We start from the raw sequence: 20,554 nt of genomic DNA, 5'->3' as shown, positions 1-20,554 counted from the left end.
GAAAGCCAGAGGGCGCGCGAAGAAGAAAGGCTGGGCTAGCAGTCACCAGAAGAGACCTGGGCCGGCCCCCCCGCCGCCCAGTCCACCCCAGGATCTCAGACAGAAAGAGACTTTAAGACGGAAGTTGTTACTTCAGACAAAGAAGGACTTTTTAAAACGGTAACACGGTCCCTCCATCAGAACAATGTAACAATTACACGTGTGCATGGAGACAGTCCAGAGGCAGCCCTGGCTGGCGTAGCTCAGTGGATGGAGCGCGGGCTGCGAACCAAAGTGTCGCAGGTTCGATTCCCAGTCAGGGCACATGCCTGGGTTGCAGGCCATGGCCCCCAGCAACCGCACATTGATGTTTCTCTCTCTCTCTCTCTTTCTCCCTCTCTTCCCTCTCTAAAAATAAATAAATAAAATCTTAAAAAAAAAAAAAGATAATCCAGACGCAGATAAAAAGACCTCGCGTCACCACGGTGTGGAATTTATCCCGGGAAGGCAAGGTTCAACGCACCAAACACATACGTGACACATCCTGGAACAGAACAAAGGGCCGGGACCACGTGACCGCCTCAGGGGACGCAGAGGACGGGAGAGACGGGCCACACCCTCTGGCGCGGAGACCGGCCGCTGGGAAGGCAGGCGTTGGGGCACCCCGTCCCGGCCTCGGGAGCAAACTGTGGGCAGAGACGGCCCAACTCTGGGGGCACACGGAGGCCAAGGCCTGGAGGAGCCGCCTGTGTCCAGGGAGAGGAGCGAGGGTGGGGGACGGGCGCCCCCCGGTGGCCAGGACAGCGAAGGACAGGCGGGCCGATCCCTGGGGGGACTCGGGAGCCCGGAGACAGACGCGCACCGCGGTCGGGGGCTCTGATGAGGGAGGAGAGCCGGGCTCTTCCGCACACGGTGCCGCACGGACGCCGCCGCGGACCAGCAGCCGCAGCAGCAGCAGCAGCAGCAGAACCGGGGACACAGGTCGTCACCCCCCTTCCCAGAAGCTGCCCCAGAATGCATCCCCGGCCCGAACGAGAGGCGCAGCACTACGGCGCTTCTGGAAAACAGCACGGGAGACGACCCAGACGCCTTGGGGTGTGGCGGGGAGTCTGTAAAACCACCACCAGACACAAGCCTTGAAAGAGAGAACCGCTGAGCCGGACGTCGCTAAAACGAAAAATCTCGCTTTTGCGAAAAATGCCGGCAAGAGAATGAAAGAGGACTCGGAGAAAAATGTCTACACGAGATACAACTGAGAAAGGACTGTAAGGAACTGTTAAAACTCTGCCCCGTCTGGTGTGGCTCAGTGAATGGAGTGAGGGCTGCAAACCAAAGGGTCACCGGTTCAATTCCCAGTCAGGGCATGCGCCTGAGTTGCAGGCCAGGTCCCCAGCAGGGGGCGCAAGAGAGGCAACCACGTGTTGATGTCTATCTCCCTTTCTCTTTCCCTTCTCTGGAAACAAATAAATGCAATCTTTAAAAGAATAACAACATCAAGGAAACAAATGACACAAATAACCTGATTTAAAAATGGGCCGAGAAGAACCTTAAAGAGACGACGCTTCAAGGAACGGACACAGGTGGCAGGCGTGCACAGGGAAAGCCCCGTGTCTGTCCTCGGGGAAATGTAAACGACAGCCAGGAAACACTAGGATGCACCTGTGAGAACGGCCAGATCCAAAGCCCAGCCCTGAAGGCCGTGAAGGCACGGTCCCGGGAACTCTGCCGCCGCCAGGGGGAGCGCAGGGGGGCCGCCACCCTGGAGGGCAGCCTCCTACAGGACGAAGCACACCCTCGCCGCACCTCACCACGCCGTCCAGCCGCCGCACTCCCCTTTCCCCAAACGGGCTGAAGACTCACTGCCCACAGCACCTGCCCTCGGACGCCCACGGCAGCTCTCTTCCTGACCGCTGCGACTGGGTGTCCCCGCCCCCGTGGGTGAGGGGCGAAGGAGCTGCCGCCCACCCAGACGGCGGAATGTCACAGGGCACAGAAAGGAGACGGGCTCTTGGGCTGGCATGGTGCCGCACCCCACCCCCCGCCCTGCCCACCGCCCCTGACGGCCCCTCCCTACGTCAGCCCCAGCCCCACTGGGGCTGCACGCCCTGCGTGGCCCGTCCCCTCCGCCCACACTCTGCTCCTTGTGCGTGTGCTCGGCCAGCTCCCACATCTCTCCCCGGTCAGGAGTGGTCCCCGGGACTCCCCCAGCTGGGTCACAGCCTCCCAGCCCTGGGCTCGGACCTAAGACCCCTCTGCACCCAAGAACCGCCTGACACAGAGAACCCGAAGGGGTCAGGGTCAGGGGGCGGGTCAGGCCGCGTCGGATGGAAGGCCGCTCTGCACAGCTCGGAGGCCCGGCCCGAGTGCCCAGCCCGAGTGCCCAGCCCGCTGCTCCGGCTCCCGGCTCCCAGCCCCGGCGACACCCCGGCCGGGACTCACCCATGAGGCTCTGCCGCTCCTCCTTCTTCCGGGCCTTCTGCTTGGCCTCCAGCTGCACCACCGACAGGGACGGCCCCACCGTGGGGCTGGGGAGGGCGCTGGCTGCGAAGCGGGCCAGCAGGCCCAGCCCGCTCTCCTCCAGGCCGGGCGACAGGTCCCGCTCCCGGGCCCCCAGCCGGTAGCTGCCTATGGCCTCGTCCTCTTCTTGCTCCAATTTGTCCTCCTCCTCCTCCTCCTCCTCCTCGGAGCTTTCATCTGGCGTGCGGAAGAGAGGGGGCAGTCAGAGCCTCGCCTGGGCCCGCGCCACCCCTGCCGCCCCCCACTCGGCCGGAGCGCCAGCCTAGCTCCTCACTCCTCACCAGCTGGGGGTGGGTCCAGAACCAGCCCGCGCGTCCCCCCGACGGCCCAGGGCCCCAGCAAAGCGAGCCCAAGCCGCGGGCATCCCGGACGGGTGGCGGCCCAGAGTGGGCAGCGGCTTGGGGGCCAGAGGGGTTTCTGTCAGGGGAGCACCGACATGCACTCGTGCTGCGGGGGCGGGACACACGGACAGGACTGGAGACGGCTCTCTCCACGGTCTCACACGCACACACACGCCCCGACGTACAACGTGAAGGCTGAGGAAGGAGGCAGGAGAGAAGAGAGGCGAGAGGAGGCCGAGGGAGGGGGTGGGGGGGACAGGAGAGGGCCTGGGGGCTCAGGCTGGGGTTGGGGGCACAGGCACCTGGGGCGGTTTGGGCAGCTGGGGGCCTGGGAGCTGGCGGCAGGAGAAGGTGGAGCCTGGTCTCTTCTTGGGGGTGGGGAGGCCCGCGGTGGAAGCCCTGAGCTGGCTCCGAGGCCCCAGGCCGGCTCCCAGTACCACCCCCTCTGGCACAACTGGGGCGAGTCCCTGGCCCTCTCGGAGCCCCTTTCCTTATCAGTGGCACAGGGCGACCCCCTAGGCCCACCCCAGCTACGGAGGGTGCACGCAGGACTGCACATTGGTAGGAGAAAGCACTTTGCAGGCGCAAAGAGAATTAGACCTCCACAGAGCCGCCCTGTCCTGCAACGGAGGAGCTGCTGGCCGTGCCGCCGGGCCGCGGCGGGCGCGCAGGGAGGGCGCAGGCTGCCAGCTGCCCCAGGTGCCCAGGGCCTAGCAGGCTCGCGCGCTCAGAGAACAGCACTCGAACCCGAGGCTGGCCGGCCAGCCCGTGCCCACAGCGTAGTGAAAAGGAACTCTAAGGGCCCGTGTCTCCAGCTGGTGACTGGACACGCCTCTCCCCAGGGCCTGGCCCCGTCCGATCAGCGGGACAGAGGCAGGGCGGGCGGTGGGGGGCCCTCGCTCCCACACGGGAACCTACACTGAGGGTGGGGCTAGAGGGAGGCACGAGCTTGCTCTGGCCTCCCCGGGCTCACCTAACCGGCCAAGGACCCCCCGGGGGACACTGGCCCGAGGGTGCCCGTCCACCCAGAGCACGGGAGCGTTAAGGGGCTCCGGGGGCTGCTGGCCAAGGCCAGACCGGGCGGGGCTAGGGGCAGAAGCGGTGTCTGGGGTGGGGACAGTCAGGGCTTGGCCAGCTCCACGTTTTCCTGCCAACGCCCCAGGCCACCTGCTTGTCTGAGTGCAACCAGTGGCCGCGTGGGGCGGCCCTGTAGGTGCCGACAAGGGCAGAGGCGCTCTGCCCCCCGGGGCCGTGTCTGCGGAGTGACCCCCAGCTGCGGGAACCGGACGCTCTGAAGGGAGCGGAGAGGGGAAGGGGGCGGAGGGAGGCAGGGAGGGAGGGGCGAGGGGAGCAGGCCGGCGCGCCGAGCGATGGATGAAGCGGGATGGAGGCCAGCGGGCAGGCGGGCGGCAGGCAGGCAGGCAGGCACGCTTGCGGCCGTGCACGCTGCTGCGGACGTCACACGGTCTGTCTCCGCCCCAGCGGGCCACAGCGGCAAAGCAGGCTAAGTGTAGGCAGACTCGCGACAGCGCCTGGGTCCCCCACTCCGGGCCCCCGGGGGCGGGGGCTGGCTGGGCTGGGGCGCGGGGTTGGGCGGTGGCCAGCCTTCCCGGGGCCGCTCAGGTGTGGAGACTCGGAAGCCGCCCCCACCCAGGAGGGGTCTCCCCTGCAGGGGCGGGGCGGGGGCAGCTGCCTGTGGCCCTCTGGGGGCCGGAATCCCTGCATCGGGAGCAGCCCCACCCCTGCGCCCCGAGATGCGGGGGAGTGTTTGGAAGGCAAAAGCCAAAACAGGGGGTGTCTCCTGGGTCCCTCCCGCCTCCCGCCCCCAGCCTGATGGGCCCGCCCTGGCTGCTTCCCACGGTGGCCGGTGACCCGGTCTGCAGAGCAGGGGGAGCAGGGGGCGGCCAGAAAGGCACTCGGAGTTGTCCACACCTGAGGCGACAGGGCTTGCCGGGAGCAGGGGGAATAAAGTCCCGACAAAGAAACCCAGGGAAATGGAGGGGAACTTTTTTTTTTTTATTAAAAATCTCCTGGCCGGGAACGTGGTTCGGTTTTGCAAAACCCCATCAGTAAGTGCCCAAGCGACCCGCTGCTGCCATGGCCGATGGGGGCAGCCCCGAGGGGGGAGGTGTGGGGTACGGGGGAGGGTGTGCCTACCTACGGACCAACGAGCCGGGCGGGGCCCCAGCTCAGTGACCCGCGGCGCCGTCTGCCCTACTCCCAGCCTTCGCTTTGCGTCCGAGTGCAGCGTGAGAGCGAATGCAAGAGACCAAAACAGACATTCAAAGCGTCATGGGTAGGGGTCAAGGGTGAAGGGATGGTCAAGCTGCGGGGGGAGAAAGCAGACACGCTGGAAAAGCCGAGCCGGTTAGGTGTTTTAGTGCCGACATCCCTGCGGAGGCCTGGCGGAGGGATCTGCGTGCAGGGGCCCCTCCCGCGCCCCTGCGCTCCCCTAGCTGGGCTCTGCCCTCTGCCCGGGCTGGCGGCCCCTGCGGCTAACGGCCCCTTGCTAGATCTGGGGGGCTGCCTGCTGCTTTACGGGGTCTGAGCTGAGGCAGGGGAGCCCCAAACTTGGACGCTGGCACCCTTGCTTCAAGGGGAAACGGGGAAGTGTGTTGCACGGAGGAGGCATGGAGTCCAGGTCGGGGGTGGGGGGTGGGGGGGACAGCACACCAGCCAGACGGGTCCACGAAGGCCCAGGACGGAGGCCGCCCGGGGAACCGGGCTGGCTGGCTCATTGCCCAGGAGAACGTGAGCCTCGGGGGGCACCTGGCTCCCTGCGGTGCCATCTGCTGGTCACCCAAAACGAATCTGGGCCGTGGGGACGGGAGGTGGGGGAGGGGGACCGGGAACGTGAGCGCCAGGCTTGGACCGGGCGGCGTGCGGGTCCAGGCCCCGGCCAGGCCCCCCACCTGCCTGCGCCCCACTCAGGGAGGGTCGGGGTCCTGGCTCTGACACCCAGAGGCTGCCGCCCGGGCCCTGGGACCCCTGTAGGGGTCCGTCCCGAAGCAAAGCCTCAGCCAGGGCAGGAAACCGTTCAGAGTCTGCCGGCCAGAGGCCACGGACCCCGCCCCTCCCTGCACACGTGAGGCGGAGGCGGCCCGGGGGGAGCGGCGAGCAGCCGGGCCCTGGACTCGCGGGCCGGTGCTCCCTCCAAGCCCTGCGCTCGGCCCCTCGACTTCCAGGCGATCCTGACCCTGCGCTGCCTGCACGCCCCCCTCCAGGCGGAAACGTGTGTTAGCAGACCAGGGTGTGTACGTGTGTTCAAGGCACTGGTGCGGAGGAACAGAGCTTTGAGAAAACAAAAGACAGACAAGCAGCTAAAAAAAAAAAGATGATGCTGGAGGTGGAAGCAGCGGACTCAGACCGGAGACACGCCCCGCATGCCAGCAGCGCCCGGGGGCGGGAGGGACAGAGGGCAGCAGCGCTCTGTCCCCGCCCCTTCGGGGAGGGGTGGGGGAGGGGGATGGAGGGAGGGGGGAAGCGGCACCCTAACGGTCTAAGTCAGGACACAGCAAGAGAGACAAGGCACACGGGTTTAGTTAAAAATGAACTCGATATATTTAATAAAGCTTGGTATTACCAAAATTGCAGTACAAACATCAAGTCACACGCCCACACGACAGAATTCCATTTACAAAACGTCCCTGGGGGGGCCCCCTGCCGAGACCCCCACCCCGGCCCGCGGCCTAGGGCACGCAGGCGGCGGGATCGGGGTGGGGCGGAGGGGGGAGGGGAGGGAGGGGAAGACTAAAATCAGTCCGTATAAAAGCTCAAAAAGAGCCAGCGTGGCGTTATCACAATGATACAGGTACAAATACACCCGGTAAGAGGCTGACACGGCAGGCTACGCTGCCAAGAACCGAGACGGCCGCCCCGCGGCGCCATCGCTCCTGCACCCTGGCTCGCTCGCTCGCGCTCACTCACTCTCGCGCTGGGAGACTCGGGAGGGGGTGTGTTTGGAGCTAGTAACCTTGGTCAAAGGAGTCCTCCGAGGAGTCGCTGAAGGAGGAGCGGGCCTCCACCTCTGGAAGCAGCAAGCAGAACGGCTGCTTCCTGCCCGCGGCCGGCTTGGGCTTCAGGGTCCGGGCAGCCGCCAGGCCCCTCTTGGGCAGCTTGGGGCCTCCGGCCGGCTTGCTGTTCTTGGCCGCCGCACCACACAGGACAGGGGATGTCCGTCTGGAGCCGGAGGGGCCCTGGGCAGACCACTCGTCCCTCAGGAAGTCTTCCTCCTCCTCTGAGTCCGTATCTATGGTCAAAGTAGTTTTTAGTAAAGTGAGTCACTGGGGGGAGGGGGGCTGCTGTCTGTCCTACTGTGTGGCTGGGAGCGCACCCGGCGCCGGAACAGACAGGACCCTGCACCTGCTGGCCCCGGAACAAGCGTCCAGGGCTCTCACCTTCCCTTACCTGGGAAGCCCCCGGCCCTCTCAGGCAGGCGGCCGCCAGCACCGCCCCCAGCACGGAGGAGGGCGTCCCATTTGCAGGAAGGCCTCTCCCCAGGCTGGGGAGGTCACCGCCGGGTCCTGTCGGCCCCACAGGACTGCAACCGGCCAGGGGGAGGGACGAGGCTCAGGAGGGAGGGCTCAGGTAAAGCTCTTCTCCCCCACAGTACCCACTTAGCACGCAAGCACGCCTCTTCCCAGCACAGCGCTCGGGCTGAAGCAGGCCAGGGCAGGAGCCGGTTACCAGCACACTGCCGCTGGCTGCCACAAGTCTCAGCCTCACCGCACTGGCCAGGCGGAGGTTCTCAGGCTTCCCGGGGGAGGGTCGCCCAGCTTCGAGGAGGGGGCTGTTACATGGGCACAGTCCCCGCCCCTGCCAACCAACCCACTCCGAACACACACAGTTTTGATCCGTCTTACGCTGGGGCTGTCAAGCACGATTCCACGGGAATCAAGGGCTCCGCAGCCAAAGCCTAATCCCCTAACCTGGTAAAACCTACTCGGGACGCTGAGGACCGGGGCACAGCTACAGCGCCGCCCGCACCCGCGGTCTCCAAGGCCCAGGGAAGCCGTGGGCGGGGGTTCCCTCTGGCGGCCGCCTCCAATAACTATGCTTCCCACTCCCAAGGAGACCCCGCCTGCAGGTGGCCTGGCAATTCTGGACAAGGACAAGGCCAAGCCCGGCCGAGCCACTGCCCGACCCCGAGCCACACACCTCTCCCTCCCGTGTGCTCCACCCCAAACTGGGGACGCTCACAGGTGACAATGAACAACCGGGCTTCCTGCCAAGAGCCGCCAGGCGTGCCCCCCAACCCCCCATCCGCCCGAGGGAGGAAGCGGGGGAGCAGCAGCGCTCTCCCTGGCCGCCTCCTGCCAGGGCAGCATGCCTCTGCCAGAACACACCCTTGACCTTTGCCTCTGTCGTGGGCCCAGACCGCAGGAAAGCCGACAAGAACGAGAGAGGACCTCTCCCCACAACCAGCTGGCTGGGGCCGGGCCGGGCCTGTGGCACTCCCCGGTGCCACGTTAACCCACCCCCCTCCTGGAACAACGGAGTCGCAGACAAAAACGTAACAGAGTTGGGCTGGCAACCTGAACACGGCTTCGCACATGTGCACGAATCCACTACCGTGGACTCGCCGGCTCAGACCACCCCAAGATGGCAGGGACCTCTGGTGTCTAACGGTATCGCATGCTCGTGGGAGTGGGGGAGGGGGATGGGTTCCTGCATCCCTCCAGCAGGCAGCCAGGCCACACCGAGCACTACCCTGCCTCGAAGGACGGAGGCCCTGCAGCCCTCCTCTCGACCTCCTCCTCCTTATAAAGCCATCAGGGGCAGAAATCGGGGGAAGCTCTTCTGCCTGCCTTCAGCCTCCCAGTCTCCAGAAGTGGCGCGGGTCCTGGGCCGTGCTACTTGCACCACACCCCTCCGGATCGAGGGACTACAGAAGCTATGTCGTCCCTGCTTGCCCCCCGCTCGTCTGAGAACCGGCCCTGGTGCCCCACTAGTCCTAGGCAACCGGAGACACACACTAAGAAACAAACCAAACCCCAGCAACACCTCCCATACGGTGCCCCGTCTGCCTCTTTGCCGATGTGAGCTCGCTGAAAGCTCACGGCAGCCCTGCGAGGCAGGCGGTCTCAACTCCCAAGTCCACAACAATCCCAACTTCTTTCCTTAAGGAAGCGTGCTTTGCCCTGGTTGGTGTGGCTCAGCAAACATGAACCAAACGGTCGCTGGTTCGATTCCCCGTCAGGGCACAGGCCTGGGCTGCGGGCCAGGTCCCCAGTTGGGGGCACTTGAAAAGCAACCACACATTCAAGCTTCTTTCCTCCTCTTTCTCCCTCCTTTCCCCTCTCTTTAAAGATAAACAGAATCTTTAAAAAGAAGCATGCTTTATTGTAACATTGAAAGTGTCCGGTTTTGCTCTTGACATTGAACTCCCCAGCCTCCCCCAGTGAACCAGGCAGAGCCAGCCAGCAGCCCAGACTCAGGAACGCAGTCAGTCGCCAACAAAAAGGCCCCCCCCCGGGGGGCCACAGCCTGAGACTCCCACAACAGACCCCGCTGACCGGCACCAGATGCGGAGGGAGCCCCTCCTGGCCTTCCTGCGGCGGCCACACCCCTAGTCCACGTCCATCCTGGGCACTAGGTATTCTGCCCACAAGCAGTGACACCCATTACATGTCACACGGCAGATCGAGCCGCCGGAGGCCACGAAAAGTCGCAGGGGCCGACACCAGGCTGCCCGACACGGGAGACCTTGTCCCCAGCTCCCAGCAAAGGAGCTTCAGTCCACCAACTGAACTCAGTCCCAGGGCCGCCAGCTCTGTCCTGGGGCTCCATAGCCCCCTGCGGCCAGCGGCGACGATCCCAGGCTGCGCACAGGACACGTCCACCCGGGCTGCAGTCCTGAGCCTGATCCCAGCCCGACGGCCCCGCCCAGCACGGTCAACCTCGCCCGGCCTCAACATCTACCCTAAAGACCAAAACGGGGGCTGCCAAAATGACTGTCACTAAGACAAAGCGAAAGCCTGCCCGGGCAGCTCGGCGCCCAGCACGGAGAGCGCTCAATGGATGCTCTTACCAACACTGGACCCGAGGGAGGAGGACCGCCGGGGGCTGCATAGGCGGAACCCTCTCTATGGTCCTCAAGAGTGGCCACTCTAGGCGGGGCCTCCAAAAACTCGGTGGCGCCAAGCCTCCACACGGACGGTTTCCGACCCAGCGAGCACGAGGGGGGCAGGCGGACTTCCGCTCGCGCCACCAATCACCGGCGCCCACCTAATATGGCCGATGCAAGTACTTCCGCCCCAGGCGGACCCACTTCCGGCCTGGAGCCGGAGCGAGACCGGAGAGAGACTTTCGAGGGCCCGAGACCCAGACGCGAAGGAGAGAGGAGAGAGAAGTAGCGGCCCGTGGGCGGCGCGGCCTCGGCTACTTACTGTAGGAGTAGCTGCTCACTTCCGAGGCGAACGGGGAGTGGGCCAGCTTGGGCGGGCCTCGGGCCTTGAAGCCCGCCTCCATCCTCCTGGCTTTGGCGGCCCGCTTGTGTTTGCCGTCTCGGGCGGCTTTCAGCGACAGGCCGAGGCCTTTGGCCAGCGCCTTCCGGTCCTTGCCCAGCAGGCTGTCGTAAGGCGTCAGGTACCTGCCGCAGCCCCCGCCCGGCTTGGACTTCCCCCCGGGACTGTCCGCGAACTTGAAGGGGGACTTCAGCTTGTCCTGCTTGGTGAGGGACAGCGCCTTGTCCAGCTTGCTCGCCAGCTGCTCCTGGTCGCTGGCCATCTTCTTCTTCTTAATCTTGAGCTGCAGAGGGAAGGCCCGGGCTAGGTCACTGGGCCAGGCCGGGCAGTGGGGCTCAGCGTGCAAGCTCTGCGCGGCCCGACGCCAGCCCTTCTCCCTGCCTCGGTGGCTCCCAAAAAACCGCTCAACTGCCCCTAGCATTCGTCTGTGAAAGGGGGGTACCTGTGTACGGGCACCCGAAGGCCGCTCTGCAGATGGACCGAGAGAAGGCACTCAGACCCCTTAGCCAACCGCTGTCATCGTGGCGACAAAGACCGCTGGCACGGATCGCCACCCCGGCCCTCCCGGTGCTGTCTGGTGCCTCCCCGGGAAGCGCTGAGAGTAAACAGTGCTGCCAAGGCCCGGGAGAGGCCAGCTGGACCCAGGGAGGCGGCGGGGGACCGAGATCCGACACCCAGATCAGAGCCCGGCTGATCTGCTTATCTCAGCCACCTCCCGCAGCCGGCGAGGAGGCCTCAATCGGCCCATCCAACCACGGGGGCCGAGGCTGCCAAGAAAATGCCTGGAACGTGCCTTGGACGCCAAAGCAGAAGGATTAGCGATTCCAAAGATTAAATCGCTGCCTTCCCTCTCACCGTCGGCTGCAGCCATTTGTTGGGGAAGTGAACTGTGTGGTTTCGAGGCCACTAATGCCCCTCGTTTGAATGTTTTATCTTGATTTTCTTTCATCAGTGTGTAACACTTCACAAGGAGAAAAAAGCTGGGATAGTGTCATTTCAGCAACAGAAGTGTGCCTCCCAGTTTAAGGATGTCAAGGGTCCCAGCGTGCAGACTGGCCCGTCCCCTGCCTCTGGGCCCTTTCGGGAGTACTTGCCCCCGATGGGCACGGCAACCGAAATAGCCCCTTCACACCCAGCCTCACGAGGAGGGGGGCAAGGTGTGCCGGTACTTAGAGATGAGGGCGGTGAGTGGGTGATTTCAGCGCTCTGCAGAAAAAAGGGAAAATCGCAGAGCTGGCTCTCACCCCATCACCTCCGGAGAGTTACAGAGGAAATTACAGTGGCACGGAGCCCTGGTTTCCTAGAACTCCAGAATGGGGAGGCTGCTCCTTAAACCACCGCCCTGTTAAACAACAGTGCGGCTGCGTCCTCTGTTCAGAAACCTGCAGCCTGTCTTCCCGGCTTCAGCCAAGGGTCCTGCAGCACACGCAGGGCGCGTGGCTTTCAGTCTGCGCTCTGCCCGCGGCTGTGTTACTTTGCTGAGAATCTGAGCTCCTGTGGGCCACCGTGTCCCTCCTCCGTACAGTAAGGCAGGCTGGAGGAAGTACGGCAACCGTTCCTACAGTTCCCGTGCAGGAGCAGGTCCAACAGGCCGGCGAAGGGAGTGTGAGCTCCACACCCACTCCAGAACTTCGGCCCGAGCCGGTGGCACAGCGGGAAAATGGGGTCACTGACCTGACTCATGAAGTCTGTCGGGGCGTCATGCTCGTCCCAGGGCTGGCTTCTCCCCCTAGCTTTCCCGGTCCCCACGGGGGCTCCGTGCTCCTCCTCGGGCCCCTTGTGTCTCTTCCTCATCCCCGCTCCCAGCTCGTAGGCGTCCGACGGCAGTAGGGGCTTGCTGCTCAGCCTGCAACCAGAGGCACCGCTGGTCAGCGCCCTGTCCAGGCAGGACCCAAGGGCCCGGGGTCCGCCCCCGTGGCCCCGAACGGTGGGCTCTGGACGTGGAAGCACAGCGGCGCGTCTGGGGAGTCGGATCCTGGGACGCTACGGTGCTGGGGCTCTGGGACACTCGTGAGGGAGCCAGAGCGAGAGTGTAGTGGGAAAGGAGGACAGCTCCCCCGAGGCAGCACCCTCTGCTGGCCGCCGCCTCCCCCGTGGCCCTCCACACACACGCACACTCGCAGCTCTGCACGGTCAGATGCCTCTCCACCGAAACGTGCCAAGAACGAGGATCGGACGTGCCGAGGACATCCGCCGGCACGGGGGAGGGGACCAAGATCAAGCGCCTCTCCGCAGGACGCCCCGGCCGGTCTGCAGACCTCGGGGAGTGCGAGCGGCCGGGACGCGGTCCCGCCGAGGGATAGGTCTCTCGGCTCCTCCGAGCTAAACCCTCACCAGTAGCGACAACAACAGAGCATCTAACTTCCACCTGGTGTTTACTACCTGTCTCCTTCCGTGTGAGTGCTTCCCACCTCAGCCACGGAACAATGCTTTGGTTCTACGCACTGTTTTCCATAGCTGAGGCGTCTGAGGCTTGTAAAAGCTAGCACCTGGCCCAAGGCTGCAGCCAGGGCTGGGGCCGGCACTCCCAAGCAGTGGGCCTGCGTGGTGGGCCCAGCCCGGCTGCCCTCTCCAGCAGCCGTCTCCCCTGGCCCCCGTGGCCGGTGATCGCGCGGTTCCTCCTGTCCACCCTCACCCCTCCCCTCAGTCTGGAACACCCGGGAACTTTGGGTGCCAGTTGTGGGGGCCCTCGGGACTGTCTTCTCCTCAGAAGACGTCCAGCAGCCCCACTGACTCGCCCGTGTCTTTTGAAGATGTCCCCTGGCCCCCTCTGCCTCCGCAAGCCGAGCATGGGGCCACCTGGCATTGCCCGCATGGGTGTGGCAGGCTGAAGCGCAGGCCCCCCACTTCCCGAGATGGGCCCCGTTCAGTGCACACTGCTCCTGGCACCCAGGGGAGACCACAGCACCTCTCCTATCCACACCCGGCCTGGAGGGGAAGTTCCCATTCCAGCCGGCACCCACGACCTCCAGAGGGGCCACACCTAACTTCTGCTGCCACTCAAGGAGCGTGTCCCCGAAGGAGATGGCCCCAGGTCACAGGGAGATGAGCCAGCAGGTCGGGCCAGGTGGACGGGCACGCCACTGTCCAGCACAGAGGGCACCAAGTGTCCAGTGTGGACTGGGAGCCCACCCCACAGGACGAGGAGCTCAGCGGGCCGTCCATGGGGAGAGGCGCCTGGAGGAGCGAGGGTGCCGGTCCCTCGCCGCAGAGAAAGCGGGCGTGGCGGGACGGTGCCCAGGAACCTCGCACAGGGGTCGCCCGCCCGCCGGCCCTGGCTGGGGGTGCCTGCCTGCCTGCTCCGCCCCTCGCCTGGCTCACCCTCCGGGCGCCCTGAGAGCTGCCGAACCGGGTGGGTCGGAGCGCGGGGACTCGAGGTCCTGAGCGCCCAGACGCAGGCCCTGCGCGGGCCCGTGCTCCGCCCCTCGGAGCTCCGTGCCAGTTCCCGACCCACCGAGGGGCCAGCCTTACTTTCCGCTACTGTTGCGGCTCTTCCCTCTCTTGCGGGGGGGCGACAGGGCGCTCAGGGCGTGGGTCCGTTTCCGCGGCCTGCCAGGGCCTCTGCGTGCCAAGCTTCTATGGGGGTCCTCGCGCCTGTCCCTTAAAAAGAATCACACGCTGGGCTGTGAACGGAGGGCGGAGGGGCGCGGAGGGGAGACGCACGCCACGCCCACGTCGCTCGGGCCCTCGCACACCTCTGCCGGCCTGCCACAGGGGACCTACTGCGCGCCGGCGCCCACAGGGCCGACGACGGGCGCCCTGCCGGGGCCGGGCCGCGCCGCGGGGTGCGCACTCACTCGGACTCGCGGCGCCTCTGCAGCTTCAGCAGCTCGCGCTGCTTCTCCTTGTAGCGCCGCTGCACCTCGGCCAGCCGCATGCGGAAGTCCAGCTCCACGGCGTCCATGTTCTCCAGCGACGACTTCATGGCGAACATCTGGGGGGGGGGGGAGGTGGTGAGGACGCTGAGGCCCACCTGCCCCGCCGCCCCGCCCGGCGCTGGTCGGCCAGGGGGTGGCGAGGCTCCACGGCCAAGACCCGGTGCCGCCCAGCTCGAATCCCGTCTCTGCCACTCCCAGGTGTGGCCCCGCCTGCGCGGCAGGGACCCAGAGGCCCACTCTGCCTGTGAGAACTGCTCGGGCCGCGTGGGCCGTCACACACTCTCTCGCGAGGGTGGGGGCGCAGAGAGGAAGCCCCTGTGCACGGCCCACCCCCAGCAGTGAGGGCACACCAGGGCCGCTCTTCCCGACCCATCACGCGCTGCCCCCGGGACACACCTCGACACGCTATCAAAAAGGTAAACTGAGGCCCGGAAAAAAGAAACAACTGCCCCAGGGCCACCCGGCAAGTCTGGGGCGGGAGCTGGGTTCAGATCAGGCCCCTCCCACTCGGGAGCCAGCAGCAGCGCCCCAGGCAGGGTGATACCCGGGGGCGCCGGCTGTCCCCACCCCCACCGCACAGGCCGCAGGCAGGCAGGGAGACCCGGGCCGGAACGCCTCACCCGCTCCTCCTTCTTCTGCATCCAGCTGTACTTCTTGTTGGGGTTCAGCTCCCGCGGGAGCCGCAGGCTCCGGAGCGGGTCGGCGAAGGGGCCGTCCAGCACCTCCTTCAGCATGTGGCTGCTGGCGGCCAGCAGGCTCTCCAGGGAGGGCCGCACGGCCGCGCCCCGCTCGGCACCTGCAGACAGGAGGGGGGTGAGCCACCGCCTCACCTGTGCTCCCAGGGGACAGGACCATCCGTCCGGCACTGCGGCCATCCCCCGCCCCAGGACCCCCCGTCCCGGGACCCCTGGCAGTGGGGAGAAAGCAGCCCAGATTGATGTGCATTTTAACTTCATGTTCTCTCTGTGACATAACACATGGCCAGTCTCCGTGACCATTCCACGCACCTCCTTCCTCCCGGTGTGTATGGCTCTGTGGAACTGACACCCTGGTTATGCAGCAGGACCGGGGCCTCTCGGCCTGGGCGCACCTTCCACTTCAGGTGGGCGCCACCCCACCCTGGGGTGCTGTCCCCGCTCCCTCACAGGGTGCTCGGCCATGTCCCGCCTTCACCCACTAGATGTCAGCAGTGCTCGCCGTGAGCCCTGTCCCTGCCCAGGGACAGTCCCTGGCGTGGCCCTCTCTGTCCAGACGGAAGATGAGGCAGCCACGTGGTGAACCCGTCAGCTCCCACGGGTGCCGTCGGGGTGACTGACATGCATGGCCCGCCCTGTGGGGACGCCTGGGGAGCAGGCTGCAAGGCCCCGACAGGGTCCGGAGTCGGGGGGCGAGGCCGCTCTGGGGCAGAGGGGGGGCCGAGGCTTCGTCACCTCCTCCACTCGCCCACACCCCGTCTTGCTGGGGCTCTCGGGACCGACTGCCCACAGCAGCCTGGACAACTCTGACAACAGCTGCTACAGGTTGACCTGTGCCCCCACCCCTGAAGCCACATGTTGAAGTCTGACCCCAGGACCTTAGAACATGACCTTGTTTGGGGACAGTCTTGAAAAACGTGATCAAGCTAAAGTGAAATCCTCGTGGTGGCCCTCGTCCGATGTGACTGTGTCCTTGCAAGAGGAGCTCAGAACACAGCCACGCAGAGGGACGGCCACGTGAGGGTGCGGGAGAAGACGGCCGTCCTCACGCCCAGGAGGGCGGCCTCCGAGAAACCAGCCCTGCCCACACCCGGTCTCGAGATTCCGGCCTCCGGGACTGGGAGACGCCTGTGGCTTTGCTGAGGCGGAGGTGACCCGGGACCAGAACCCCCGGAGGACCCGGGTCAGCTGCCAAGGCCGAAGGCCCTCGGGGGATGGGACGGACGGCCGGCCTACCAGCCACACCCCCACCCCGTCCCCTCGGTGTGGGCAGCCGAGGGGAAGCGGCACCTGCCTGCACCCGGGCCATTTGCTGCCCAGCTCCGCGGGGAACCAGGAGGGACTGGCGCGCAGCAACCCCGTCCCGGCTGCAGGGAAGAGGGGGCCGCCAGGATCCCCCGGGCCACCCCTGCCTGCAGGCGCTCTTTCTGGCCCCAGAGCCGCAGGCCACACCCCCCACGCGCAGCAGTGCCAAAGGGCATCTCAGAGGTCGGTGTCCAAACCAGCAAACCAACAGTGATTTCTCCCAAAACCTGCTCCCACTGCTTCCCCAGCTCGAACACAGGCCGAACCCCCGGACCGACCCTCCACAGCCCTGCCCAGCCTGCCGGCTCCCCCTCAGCGTGCTCCTCCGCCTCTGCCCCGCCCCCACTCCGGGCCCCGGTGGGCCTCGCTGGGGCCCTGTCCCCAACCGGGAGCCTCCCCAGGGTCTCCCTGTCCCCACAGCCCCGACGACCACCCTGCTTAAGTCTGATCTGACCACTCCAGCTCCAGACCGTCTGCAGGAGAGAGCCCCCGGGACGGCCCCCACCCCGCCGACCTCCCCGCCACCGCTCTCCCCGCCCACGCCACTCCAACCGCGGCCGCCCAGCTCCTGTCCCAGCGTGCCCGCGCCAGACGCCGTCACCTCAGGGCCTTTGCACACGCTGTTCTTTTAGCCGGAACGGCTTTCCCAGAACCACCTTCCTCCCTCACCTTCCTCAGGCACCCGCATCGTGAGGGGCTTCCCTGTGCTCTTCCCGGCGTCTGCCCCCACCCCCGGCACCGCCAGGCAGCGCCGAGGGCCTCAGGAGGCTGCCGGCCCCCGGCCGGGCCCCGGCGGCCAGACCACACCAGGGACGCAGCGGGTGCCTCCTGAGTACTTGCCGAACGGGGGCGTGTGTGGCCCCAACAGAAAATGAGGAGGAGAGTGAAAAGGGACAAAAGGGGCAGCAGCCCCCAAACGGGGGACCCTCCCTCAGCCCCCTTTTTGCCCAGGCACCCTGGGCCTTCTGCATTCCCCACAGGGGGGAAAAGAAAAAACGCCTTGGTAGGATCGACAGGGTTTGCTCTGTCTTCCGAAAAAAGTTTTCTGATCCCGAGTCATGTGAACAAAAGAGAAACAGCCGTGAACCTCAGGACGACAGCCCAGCACGGGCCTGCAGAAGTGGGGAGTCCCCCGTCCTGGCTTCCGGGGAGCCACCGGCCGCAGCCACGGCAAAGCCTTGCACACGCGGCGCCTTGCACACACAGCACCTTGCTCCGACCCGGGACCCTGCCCCTGGGAGCACACGGCCGGGAGAAGCCGAGGCTCGGGCCAAGGCTTCTCTTCACGGGAAGACAGCGCCGCACTGACAGCAGCAGGAAGAAGAAAAGGGAAGAAAAGGAAAAAGGGGAAAGCCTGACAACCCAGGACTCGGCCACGGAGGACTGGGGCCTCCCACGGCCAAAACACCGGGTAGTCCCCTAAAAAATGTTTAATTACTTTTCTAGTGTACCTTTTACAATTTTATTTTTATTTGTTTACTTTTAGAGAGAGAGAAAAAGAGGGAGAGAAACATCGATGTGCAAGAGACATCTCCAGCGCCCCCTACTGGGCACCTGGACAGCAACCCAGGCATGTGCCCTGACTGGGAATCGAACCGGCGACCTTTCCATTCACAGGCTGGTGCTCGATCCACTGAGCCACACCAGCCGGGTCCAAAAAACATTTTAAAAGACACGAATGTCTTTGATCAAAAACACTGACAGTGTCTTAAGAAAACCGACACACGGGGAGCGAAGCGTGCCCTGAGTGAAAGGGCAGGCTACACGGCACCGTTTACAACGTGGGCTTCACCTCAGAAACCTGCGCGGAAGCAGCTCCAGAGGAGACGCCGCAGACACTGGCAACGCTGTCACTGACTCCTCCGCAGCTGTCGCCGGGGCCCCCCGCCCCTGGCCATGCCACCGGCGCAGGGTAGCAAGACGGCGTCCGGCCCACAGCCCCTTCACACATTCCTCGAAGCACCCCTACGTCTCTGCATGGAGCACCACGGATTGTGTGCCCAGCCCCGATTTCAATGCCCCTTCTGCAGACGGCACCCCACTTCCTTGGAGGCCCCCATACTCAGGAAGTGACACCCCGTCAAGGGTGGGGCATGAGCAGTCTGGTCCATCCCCTCCTCTGGGCTGCGGGGTTTGCTTTTGCAAAAAGCACGAATCCCAGAGAGCCAACGAGAATGAGCTGTGGCATCTTTGCTAGAGCTACCAGAAGCCCATGGGCCTGGGACAAGTATGGGGGGACAAGTGTTTCCTTCACCCCCCCCCCCATTAAGAACAATGTGCCCCCCTTGAACAAGGCCAACAAAGAGAAGAGTGGAGCACAAGGAGAGAGAGGGAGGGGGATGAGGGTGGGAGGAAAGGAAATGCCTGATGACTGGTCTGAGCGCCTGGATCCAGCCAGACCTGAAACTGTATCCTGATTGCTACTGCTGCACTTGGTCCTGCAAGCCAATAAATCACCCACCTTTTCCTAAGCCAGTTAAAATGCATTTCTGTCCCTCAAAACCCAAAAAGTCCTGCTCACACAAAACTCACCACGGGAACAAGGAGCAATTTCACCACTAAGCAGCCCCACAAACCGGCCGAACAACGCGGAAGTCCACAGCACACTCCCCTGAGCACTTGCAGGAAGGTGTTGAGTGTGTTTTACCACCGTTGTTAGGAAATTATGGGAGTAAACCATGTCCTGAGTTTTTTCAAAAATTTTAAATGTTATTAAAAAACATTTTTTTGGTGGACTGAGCTCGGGCTGCAAACCAAAGTGTCGCAGGTTCAATTCCCAGTCAAGTCACATACCTGGGTTGCAGGCCACGGCACCCAGCAACCACACATTGATGTTTCTCTCTCTCCCTCTTTCTCCCTCCCCTCCCTCTCTAAAAATAAACAAATAAAATCTTAAAAAAAAATTTTGTTTTTGGCCTTGGTGGGTGTGACTCTGGCCTGAGTGCCAGCCTGAGAACCAAAAGGTCGCTGGTTCAATTCCCAGTCAGGGCACATGCCTGAGTCGCGCAGACAGGTTCCCGGTGGGGTGTGTGCAAGAGGCAACCACACATGGTGTTTCTCTCCCTCTCTTTCTCCCTCCCTTCCCCTCTGTCTAAAAATAATAAATAAAAACGTTTAAACAAGTTTTTTAGAGCCAGACTCGCACGGACCCACCGCCAGCGTAGCTCACCTCCCAGCTCCTGGCTCCTCTTCTCCAGCTCCAGCTCGGCGATCTCGCTCAGCAGGGTGATGCCCTGCAGGAAGCTCTGCTCCAGGGCCAGGCTCTGCGCGGCCTCCAGAGGCTCCAGGGCCTGGGCTCCGGCGCCCGGGGAGGGCAAAGTCCTGGCCTGGGGCAGCTCCGCGGCCGCCGCCAGGGCGTTCATGCCGGCCAGCGGGTCCTCCAGGCCGGGCGGGAGCCGGTCGGAGTCCTCCTCTTCCAGGAAGCAGGCGCTGCTGGGCGCGGGCCCGGCCTCCTGGGCCTCCAGGCCCTCTCCAGGGGCCACGTCCAAGTCTCCCAGCTCCAGGCTGGGCCGGGGCTCACTCGCCGTCCCGGGCGCCAGGGCCTCCTCCGGCACGGCCTCCGCCACGGCCGTGGCCGCAGGCACCTCCACGGGCACTTCCACGGGCTCCTCCTTAGCTTCCACCAGCGTCTCCGGGCTCAGCCGCCCCCCCGAGTCCGGGGCAGCTATGCAGGACACCAGCCGGCCCGGCGAGTCCGCCGGCGCTTCCGCCCTCTCAGCGAAGTCCAGGCACCCGGAGGGCTCCTCGTCCCCCTGGCCACCGGCGCCCAGCACCGGAACCTCCGGCAGGCCGCCCCCGCAGCCGCCCTCGGGGCTCGGGGCCACCATGGCTTCCTCGGGGCGCAGCGCCAGCGGGGACCCCAGGGCGGGCAGCTCCGCGGCGCCTTCGTCCAGGTCCTCCACCTCGGCCTTCACCTCCCGCTCCGCCAGCGGCGCCTCGTCCGGGCCCTCCCGCAGCGGCTCGGGGATCTTGGAGGGCGACAGGCGGAGGGGCTTGTCTTCAGGCGAGAGCGCCAGGCGCTCGGGCCCGTCGGCCGGCAGCGGCACGTCGGGGGCCAGGCCGTCGGCGTCGGCGGCCGCCGTGGGCTGCAGCAGGAACGGGTAGGGCCTCCCATAGTGCGGCGGCAGCGCCGGAAACGGGTACCTGGGCGGGATGTCTGCCGGGGACACCGAGGGTCAGCGAGGCCCCTGCTCCCGCCCCGTCTGCCGTCCCCGCGTCCCCACCGACACCCACCCGTGCGCCCACCAGCGGGCCGGGGCCCCCTCTCTGCTCTCCGGGGTCTGGTGCACGCAGCATCAGAGGGGCCCCGGGGGACAACGGGCCACCTCCTGTCCCCACGGGTCTTCCGCCTCAACGGAGGCAGGGGCCACCGC

General features: G+C 65.4%; 1 protein-coding gene across 1 annotated transcript in view; it reads right to left on the bottom strand.

The window, feature by feature from the left end:
* TNRC18 (trinucleotide repeat containing 18) overlaps positions 1-20,554 on the bottom strand; it is a 75,349-nt gene that overhangs the window by 19,419 nt on the left and 35,376 nt on the right. The window contains 8 exon segments of the mRNA XM_036014290.1: positions 2,419-2,673; positions 6,811-7,086; positions 10,226-10,586; positions 11,978-12,149; positions 13,775-13,903; positions 14,101-14,237; positions 14,802-14,977; positions 19,351-20,337. Of these exon segments, the coding sequence (XP_035870183.1) occupies positions 2,419-2,673; positions 6,811-7,086; positions 10,226-10,586; positions 11,978-12,149; positions 13,775-13,903; positions 14,101-14,237; positions 14,802-14,977; positions 19,351-20,337 (2,493 nt within the window).

This window comes from Phyllostomus discolor, chromosome 13, assembly GCF_004126475.2.
Source record: "Phyllostomus discolor isolate MPI-MPIP mPhyDis1 chromosome 13, mPhyDis1.pri.v3, whole genome shotgun sequence".
Lineage (NCBI taxonomy): Eukaryota > Metazoa > Chordata > Mammalia > Chiroptera > Phyllostomidae > Phyllostomus > Phyllostomus discolor.
Note: the sequence above shows the minus strand (reverse complement) of the source record. Positions and strands in the feature narration are given on the sequence as shown.